The 9,925-nt window shown below is 40.1% G+C and overlaps 1 protein-coding gene across 1 annotated transcript in view; it reads left to right on the top strand.

The window, feature by feature from the left end:
* The first annotated feature begins 706 nt into the window (after positions 1–706).
* BLM (Bloom syndrome RecQ like helicase) overlaps positions 707–9,925 on the top strand; it is a 67,633-nt gene continuing 58,414 nt past the window's right edge. The window contains exons 1-4 of the mRNA XM_023508810.1: positions 707–855; positions 1,159–1,817; positions 3,597–3,788; positions 7,523–7,641. Of these exons, the coding sequence (XP_023364578.1) occupies positions 761–855; positions 1,159–1,817; positions 3,597–3,788; positions 7,523–7,641 (1,065 nt within the window). The 5' untranslated portion in view covers positions 707–760. The remainder of the gene's footprint in view (positions 856–1,158; positions 1,818–3,596; positions 3,789–7,522; positions 7,642–9,925) is intronic.

Below are 9,925 nucleotides of genomic sequence, written 5' to 3'. Positions count from 1 at the left end.
TAGGGAAGAGGAGGTCTATAAGAAGAAAATCTAGGTACTATGCTATTACCATTAAAGGGAAGCCTGGGTTCCAGGCAGGTCATAATATTAGATGGGGCTATTGACCGGTTGACCTTTAACTATACATACCTTTATGTTGATGAGGTGAGATATGCACCTGAAGTTAGTAAAAAGGTACAGGAAATTGATAATCTTTTGTGCCTTGGTTATTATAAGAGGGTTTTGGGGTTTTTTTTGGAGACAGAGTCTCACTTTGTTGCCCTTGGTAGAGTGTAGTGGTGTCATAATTCATAGCAGTCTCAAATTCTTGGGCTCAAGTGATTCTCTTCCCTCGGTCTCCTACATAGCTGGGACTACAGGCACCTACCACAATGCCTGGCTTTTTTTTTTTTAAAGGGTCGGGGTTTGTCTCTTGGTCTGGCTGGTCTCGAACTCCTGAGCTCAGGCAATCTACCTGCCTTGGCCTCCCAAGGTGCTGGGATTATAGGCATGAGCCACCATGTCTGGCAAGAGAAATATTATTAATTATCACAAAACTAAATTAAATATGAGCTCTCATACCATACAGCCTGATTTCAAGTTAATTCACAGATAGATGACAGGATGATGTAAGCTTGTTCATAATCTTTTTTAAAATACTCCTTCACATTTTACGTGTGACTTTGAAAATCTTGTCTTTTTTGTTTTCAAAGAAACGTGTTAACACCATACTTACCTTGTAGCTAGACAGATAAGTGTACAGCAGCAGCTCATCCACGTGATGGACCATATCTGTAAGTTAATTGATACAGTTCCTGCTGATAAACTGAAAGCTTTGGATTGTGGGGACGAACTGCTTCTGCAGCGGAACGTGAGGTACCTTGACTTTTCTCCTTCTGGGACATATCTGATTGCATTTCTACCAGTCTAAATCAGAAATGAGCAGGGCAGAGTGTCCAAGCTTTTTGGCTGGAAATCACAGGAGGATTGTCATGTTGCTGTGTTTTAAGTCAATTTACTTTTTAAACAGTTTTAGTATTTGTGTTCAATGTTTTGAGATTGGAAAAAAGAATATATTATGCTACAATTTCTATTTGGGATAAAAACTGAAGGTAGACTTCTGTGATCCACCAGAGCAAACAACTTAGATATAATATGTTGTCCTCTTTTTCTCTTCAGAAGGAAACTGCTAGCGGAAGTAGATTTTAACAGAAGTGGCACAAGTCACCTTGGCTCAGCGTGGAGACTCAGGCCTGATCCTTGTGGTAGCCCTGTGGAGGAGGATTCTTCTGGGGAGAATTTTATGAAGGAGTTAGCTTTCCCATACCTCCCCTCAAATCCAATTTCCCCTGGGGAATATTTACCAACTACCGCCCTGGGAAAGACAGGATTCTTAGCCACCACAAAGAATCACTGTGAAAGCATGTTATTGGAGTCCTCTTTACAGAAATCCTTTGTAAGTAACAACTGGGCTGAAACCCCAAAGCTAGAAAAAAGCAAGGAAAGCTCTTTTTTCCCAGGAAGTGTTCTCACAAGCACTGCTGTGAAAGATCAGAATAAAAACACTGCTTCAATAAATGACTTAGAAAGAGAAATCCAAGCTTCCTGTGAAGTTGATAATTTTGACATAGATGACTTTGATGATGATGATGACTGGGAAAATATAATGCATAATTTAGCAGCCAGCAAATCCTCCACAACTGCCCATCAGCCCATCAGGGAAGGTCGACCAGTTAAATCAGTGTCTGAAAGAATTTCTTCAGCCAAGACAAACTGTCTTCCAGTGGCATCTACTGCTCAAAACATAAACTTCTCAGAGACAATTCAGAGTTACACTGGTAAGTTTAAAATAAATTCAATGCCTGTGTATTATAATGAAAACAAAACTGTCCAAAATAGGCATAGTATAAGAAGAGCCACAGCACGTCATCACTACCTGAGAACCACATTGTTTCTGTGCAGATTCTGCTGATGATAATGAATTGTAAGTCACAATTTCAAAAGCAAGTTGCTCTTTTCTTTTTATAGCAGCTACAGTTTTATAGAATGTGTAATTACAACCTATTGTAGTAAGGCTCTAAAGTCAGTTCAGATGTGCTTTGCCTTTAAATTAACATGTTTTAGTCCCTAAGCAAAAAAGCTCACAAAGGCCAAGTGTTTTAATGATTTGGGGAAGGGAAAAAGCAAAGATGAATTTATATGCTAAAATTATGTGTATTTTTAGAATTCTGAATTGATAAGAATTAATTTACAAAGAAGAAAAGCATGTTTTATGTCTTAAAATACTAAAATATAGAGTAATCTAAGGAAGATATGAAATCAGAAATTTCTTAAATCAGTCAGATTCGTTCTTTGGGCCTCCTGTTCTCTATGTACCATGTGCTCTGCTGTGTGCTGCTAATTCAAACTTGAGCAACATAGTTCTGCCCTCGTGGAGCTCACGGTTTAGTGAGAGAGAAGCTTTTGAAAGAGTGAAGTTAGCCATCATTAAGCCTACAGAGAAAAGCCAAAAATAATTTTAAAACCTACATCAACCCTATAAAATTATCAAAAGTATTTTTTAGCTGAAATAAGTTTCTGTGTACTTTTTTTTTTTTTTTAAGAGACAGAGTCTCACTTTGTCACCCTTAGTAGAGTGCTGTGGTGTCACAGCTCACAGCAACCCCCAGCTCTTGGACTTAGGCAATTCTCTTTCCTCAGCATCCCAAGTAGCTGGGACTACAGGCGCCCGCCACAATGCCTGGCTATTTTTTATTGCAGTTTGGATGGGGCCGAGTTTGAACCCACTACCCTCCATATATGGGGCCCAGCGCCCTACTCACTGAGCCACAGGTGCTGCCCTGTGTACAGGGATTTATAAGGTACAGCCCTCCCTAATTTTGCCATTGACGACTGACTTAATACCACAGAGTTTGTTCTTACAGTTCCTGTTGACCTTTAATAACTGTTAATGGGTTTACTTTTGTGTCTTGTTAGAGTGTGTTGTACTTGATGTCTGCAATTATCTTGAGACAGCTGAGAGTTGAGGCAGAGTAGCTGCCAGAACTGCAGCCGCTGGGCTGCCAAGCCAGGGTAGACGTGGGAGACACCACAAAAGAGAAATCTGAGAAAGCCCCAGACAGGGTGACTGGGGAAATTGTGACACCGTTAGCAGAAGCAGGGAGGTCAGGAGGCAGAGTCAGGTTTGGAGAGCGGCCGAGGAGGGTTATTTGAGTAAAGTGTTGTGAGCCATTCAGGTAGAAATGTCTTGTAGGCGTCTGGAGGTGCTGCAGGACAAGCTGAGCAGGGGTCAGTCAGGCATTCTCTGCACATAGGTTCTTTTAAGATGACAGGGCTAGGAAATTCTAAAAAGGAATCTAAGGAGCCAGTCCCCTAAAGACACTCAAATTTAAAGGTTGAGTGGAAAAGCAGAGCCAGTGGTTGTCTTGGAATAAGTACTCATGGTGGGTCCTGCAGACAAGTCAAGGAAAGACTTGATTTGAACCCTTAAAGGCTGTGGTGCCTTTGAGATGGTTGAGGAGGTGTGTTGGGGTGATTCTGCCCTGAAGGGAGGTGCTAAAGCTGTTCTTGGAGAACACTCATATACTGATTTTTCTTAATGTTGATTATTTTCTTAGATAAGTCAGAGCAAGATTCAACATACAGAAATGTGAAACATGAACATTTCCAAAGTCTTAATTTCCCGCATACAAAAGAAATGTTGAAGATTTTTCATAAAAAATTTGGCCTGCACAATTTTAGAACTAATCAGCTAGAGGCGATCAATGCTGCGCTACTTGGTGAAGATTGCTTCATTTTAATGCCAACTGGTATGTATTTTTAGATATAAACTGGCAGCAATCCATTGGCAGATGTTAAATGTAAGCTCTTCTAATAGACATAAAAATAGACTACCTACAGAGTATTTCTGTCATTTAAAGACTTCTTAAACTTCCCATATCATAGTAAGAAAGTGTATTACCTCATATCCTCTGTCCTAGTTGTTGACCTGATAAAATTTATGGCCTTGTAAGATTTTCAACTCAAAATTCATTGTATTAAACTGACCTCAAATTTTTCTTTGGGTATTCTTCTTTTTTTTTTTTTTTTGAGACAGAGTCTCACTATGTTGCCCTCTGTAGAGCGCTGTGACGTCGCAGCTCACAGCAACCTCAAACTCTTGGACTTAAGTGATTCTCTTGCCTCAGCCTCCCAAGTAGCTGGGACTACAGGCACCCACCACAACACCTGGCTATTTTTTGTTTATAGTTGTCGTTGTTTGGTGGGCCGTACTGGATTTGAACCTACCAGCTCCAGTGTATGTGGCTGGCACCCTAGCCACAGAGCTACAGGTACCAAGCCAGGTATTATTCTTTTATCTAGTCCAAATAAGTCTGGAAAGTGAACAAAAAAAGAACAAAAAAAATCACTGTCAAGGACTATGCCCATTTCTGACACTTGGCATGATGTAGCCTGTTGGTACCTGGCGGCATGGTACCATGGTACCAGTGTGGTGAGCATGTCCCTGCCTAGGCCTGTGTCCTTGAGTGTGCAGTGTTCTCACAGGGTAGCATGAGGATTATGTGGAAAACATTAGTGTACTTCTTTCATGGCCCCAGTTTTAAAGAGTCCAGGACACTTCACTGTGCTAGTAAATCTCACCACAGCTATTCAGTGGTTGTCCATGTAAGCATATTAAATGGTCAGAAATCCATGTAAGAATATTAAATGATCAGAACAAGAAGAATGAGAATTGGAGTTTTATTACCTATGTGGCTTCTTCCTTCTGCCTTTTACTTGACTTACTGTGACCTTTAGCAAGTTAGTGCTGTCATTATTGTTGACAGTTATTAGTATTGTGTGAGCATCTGAATTTTTTCAAACTGATGTTAAAATTCAGACAGTATTGGCTCAAGAATCAACATTTTAAGTTTTACTAATTTTTTAAATCATTCTTTGTCTTTCTTTAGACTTTAACACTGGAAAGGACCTTGGCAATGATCTAATCTAGTGATTTTCAGGGCTTTCTGTGGTCTTCTAGGATTTTAAGAGGAATCTTTTTTTTTTTTTTTTAGGCAGAGTCTCACTGTGTAGCCATCATATCTGGCTAATGGGACATTTTTAAGGTCCGTTATGCCCCAGTTTTAACTTCTTGATTTATATGTACATAAAGAGAGAGATTCCAAATAAGGTTCCTGTTAGACAAAAAGTTTTTTTTAACTATTGAGCTAGTACATTTTGCAGGTGATAGGATTGAGGTTAAATGACATGTCTAAGTTGTCATAGTGAATTAAGTGGTAGAGCAGAAAATAGAGCTCAGGTCATTGTCCTGTGTTCTTCTCTCTCCCTAATATCTCCACATACATATAACATGAAATTTACTTAGTACCCATGTGAAAAAGAAGGAATGTGATACATAGTTTTAAAGAAAGTTGAAGTACTAAGAATTTCCTGGAATCATTAGTAGATGGGTGAAATTGAAAACTGGGGAGTGATCATAGCTCATAGCAAACTCCTGGGCTTAAGCAATTTTCTTGCCTCAGTCTCCCAAGTAGCTGGAACCACAGGTACCTGCCACGACACCTGGCTATTTTTAGAGACAAGGTCTCCCTCTAGCTTGGGCTGGCCTGGAACCTGTCAACTCAGGCAATCCATCCACCTTGGCCTTCCAAGTGCTAGGATTACAGGTGTGAGCCACTGTGCCCAGCTAGAAAGAGATTTTTCTTTTTATCTATTATTAGTACTCACAAACATAATTCTATCCTTTCATTTCAGAGACAGATTGGGAATTGGGAATATCACCATATTGAGGAGAGTACTGGCAATGAAAGCTCTGGTATTCACCTCTGGCACTCTATTGAGGGTGACCTAGTGAGACATAGTGAGAAGCTTATATTGTTATAATAGCTTTAAAAAGCTAAGGTCCTAAAAGTGCCTTATGGAGCATCAGGGAAATAGTAAATCATGTTCTTTATGGTTTTTAATGTTATATATTGTGTTATATCTAACTCTTTTAATAAAATAAATAAATAAATATTGTGGGACCGCACCTACGGTGCATCTTACAAGGGTACATGTAAAATTTACTAGGTGTAGAACATAAATGTCTTAATACAATGGCTAAGAAAATGCCATGAAGGCTATGTTGACCAGTTTGATGAAAACATTTCAAATTGTATATAAAACCAGCACATTGTACCCCATGATTGCATTAATGTACACAGCTATGATTTAATAAAAAACATGGAAATAAATTTTACATAGAAAATAATTATTTTAATACTAATATAACTTTTATTTTTGTTTGTTTTTTATTTATTTATTTATTTTTAGACAGAGTCTCACTATGTTACCCTGGTAGGGTGCTGTGGTGTGACAGCTCACAGCAGATTCTTGGGCTTAAGTGATTCTTTTGCCTCAAGTAGCTGGGACTACAGGTGCCTGCCACAACGCCTGGCTATTTTTTGGTTTTAGTTGTCATTGTTGTTTGGCAGGCCTAGGCTGGATTCAAACCCACCAGCTCTGGTGTATGTGGCTGGTGCCCTAGCGGCTGAGCTACAGGCACCGAGTCCTAGTATAACTTTTAGAGACCCTTTGTACTACCAGAAATAAAAAGTTTACTGTATTTTGATTTCCCAAGTAGACTTATTTTTTTTTTTGAGACAGAGTCTCAAGCTGTCACCCTGGGTTAGAGTGCTGTGGTGTCATGGCTCACAGCAACCTCCAATTCTTGGGCTCAAGTGATCTTCTTGCCTCAGTTTTCTGGTTTTTTAGTGGAGGCAGGATCTCACTCTTGCTCAGGCTGGTCTCGAACTCATGAGCTCAAGCAATCTATTCATCTTGGCCTCCTAGCCCAGTAGACTTTTTTTTTTTTTTTGGCTGTTTTTGGCCAGGGCTGGGTTTGAACCCACCACCTCTGGCATATGGGGCGGGCGCCTCCTCCTTTGAGCCACAGGCGCCTCCCCCAAGTAGACTTTTAAGTAATACCTTTGCATTGAAGTTTCTTACTCTTATTCTTGGCTATCATTATCAGATATGCCTATTAAGATGTCCCAGGCCAGCATTGTGGCTCATGCCTCTAATTCTGGCACTTTGGGAGGCTGAGGCAGGAGGATCACTTGAGCCCAGGAGTTTGAGATTGTAGCGAGCTATGATGACATCACTGCACTCTAACCTCGGCAACAGAGCAAGACTGCTCAAACAAAACCAAAATGATGTCCTAAATAAGATCAATTTTGTACATTATTTAAATTGACTAAATAGTTTGGGTAATTTGAGTATGGCAAATTGTTAGCACCATGAGTAATATCCCTTGTTCTGTTAGTGAATTATTTTAAATATTTTTTCGTTTTTTTTCTTAATTAAATAATAACTGTGTACATTAATGCAATCATGGGGTACAATGTGCTGGTTTTATATACAATTTGAAATATTTTCATCAAACTGGTTAACATAGCATTCACAGCATTTGAATTATTTTAAATATCATATGTCATTTATTTTGAACTTTTACCTTCATGCTCTCAAGCTAGAACCTAACGTATTTTTTTCCATTTGTCTTTAGGAGGTGGTAAAAGTTTGTGTTACCAGCTACCAGCCTGTGTTTCTCCTGGGGTCACTGTTGTCATTTCTCCCTTGAGATCACTAATTGTAGATCAAGTCCAAAAGCTAACCTCCTTGGATGTAAGTTATAAAATTAAAATACTGATAAAAAAGTGTTTCACAGGGTGGCGCCTGTGGCTCAAAGGAGTAGGGCACCGGCCCCATATGCTGGAGGTGGCGGGTCAAACCCAGCCTAGGCCAAAAAACTGCTTTTAAAAAAAAAGTGTTTCACAAATAATTATATTTCAGTACTCTCAATAACCCTTTTATCAAATAGTTCATAAATTATAAAGCATAAAGGTTCATTTAATACAATTAAAATACAAGTTCAAAAATTCTGATATGGATAACCTCCTGAAGTTTAATCTGATTTTATTCTACAGGAATGTATTTTGGTAAGAACTTGTAACCTATACTATGTTTTGCTGAAGTAAATTTTTTTTTACTAATAGGAAAGGATTTCTCATTTCACTCCTGCCAGATCAGCATATGCATTCTTTCCCCTTACATCTTAAAATGCATACACATTTCATAGGCCTTCACACATATTGTTTTCCTCATGGCTAAGTGTAAGAAGTGGATTAATGCATTCTGCAGAATTCTTCATATTAAGGTGAAATAACTATTTATGAGTCACCAACCTGCAACAAGACCACAGTTTGCTTTCTTTTCCAAAGAGTGTCTTAGTGCAGAGATGGTAGCCATCATTCAACTGTTTGTAATATTATGGCCCTCTCTTTGTTGCTTGCAATGAAACCCCAAAGATCTGTTTACTTAAAAAAAGATGTGGCCATTCAGGCTTAGCGCCTTTTGCTCAGTGGCTAGGGCACCAGCCACATACTCCGGAGCTGGTGGGTTCGAACCCACCCAGGCCTGCCAAACAACAGTGACAACTACAACCAAAAAAGTAGATGGGTGTTGTGGCGGGCACCTGTAGTTGTAGCAACTTGGGAGGCTGAGGCAAGAGAATCACTTAAGCCCAAGAGTTTAAGGTTGCTATGAGCTGTGATGCCATGGCACTGTGCCAAGGGTGACATAGACTCTGTCTCAAAAAAAAAAAAAAAAAATGTGGCCATACTGGAATCTCTTAGATATTAAATTCATATTTATCATATTTCTGGAGATGAACAGTAAAGCAATTCAAGTAAACAATAGGAAGACTATTTTGAGTTATGCTTATTAAGTTTTTTGTTTGTTTTGAGACAGAGTCATAGTTCACAGCAACCTCGAACTCTTGGGCTTAAGCAGTTCTCTTGCCTCAGCCTCCCAAGTACTGTATTTCCCCAAAAATAAGACACTGTCTTATATTTATTTTTTCTCAAGAAGACACACTAGGGCTTATTTTCAGGGGATATCTTATTAAGTATAATACAACAATCTACATTTATTCAAATACAGTTAAGTCATCTTCTTCTGGAACCTGACAGGGGGAGCTGACCTTGTTGGTGGGGCTGGCGCTAGTGATGCATGAACTCCTTTCCCCTAGCCGTTGGCACATGTGCAATAGGATGCCTCTGACCATGGTTATCACCCGCATACCCGTGCAAGTGCTAATGGCTTGGAGAAAGGAGCTGTGGCAGATAAAAGGTATTCCAGTCTTCCTTACTGCTCTGCGCCTAAATGCATGGCATGGCTATGCAGATAACACTGCATAGCCATGCCCATCACTAGGTCTTATCATCGGAGTAGGGGTTATATTTAACCAATGCATAGAAATCCTGGTAGGGCTTATTTTCAGGGAAACACAGTAGCTGGGACTACAGGCACCTGCCACAGTGCCTGGCTATTTTTAGAGAAGAGGTCTTACTCTGGCTCAGGCTGGTCTTGAACCTGTGAGCTCAGGCATTCTACCCACCTCGGCCTCCCAAGTGCTGGGATTACAGGTATGAGCCTTTGTGCCCGGCCTGTTTGTTATTCAGACAGATTCTTTCTTTGTTGCTGTCCGTAGAGTACTGGGGCATCACATCTCACAGCAACCTCAAACTCTTGGGCTCAAACAATTCTCTTGGCCTCAGCCTCTCAAGTAGCCGGGACTACAGGCACCCACCAGAACACCTGACTATTTTTTTTTCTTTTAGAGACAAGGTCTCACTCTTGCTCAGGCTGATCTCAAACTCCTGAGCTCAAGCAGTCCACTCTCCTCAACCTCCCATAGTGCTAGGATTATATGTGTGAGCCTCTGCACCCAGCCCTTACAAGGGTTTTTAAAAACATGTACTAAGGGTGCCAAAAAATGTGGGGTTTTTTGTTTGTTTGTTTGTTTGTTTGTTTTTGAGACGGAGCCTCAAGCTATCCCCCTGGGTAGAGTGCTATGGCATCACAGCTCACAGCAACCTCCAACTCCTGGGCTCAAGCGAGTCTCCTG

The sequence above is a fragment of the Otolemur garnettii genome, unplaced genomic scaffold, assembly GCF_000181295.1.
Source record: "Otolemur garnettii isolate 467f Iridium unplaced genomic scaffold, OtoGar3 scaffold00277, whole genome shotgun sequence".
Taxonomy (NCBI): domain Eukaryota; kingdom Metazoa; phylum Chordata; class Mammalia; order Primates; family Galagidae; genus Otolemur; species Otolemur garnettii.
The sequence above is the reverse complement of the archived record's forward strand: the minus strand, read 5'-3'. Positions and strand labels throughout refer to the sequence as shown.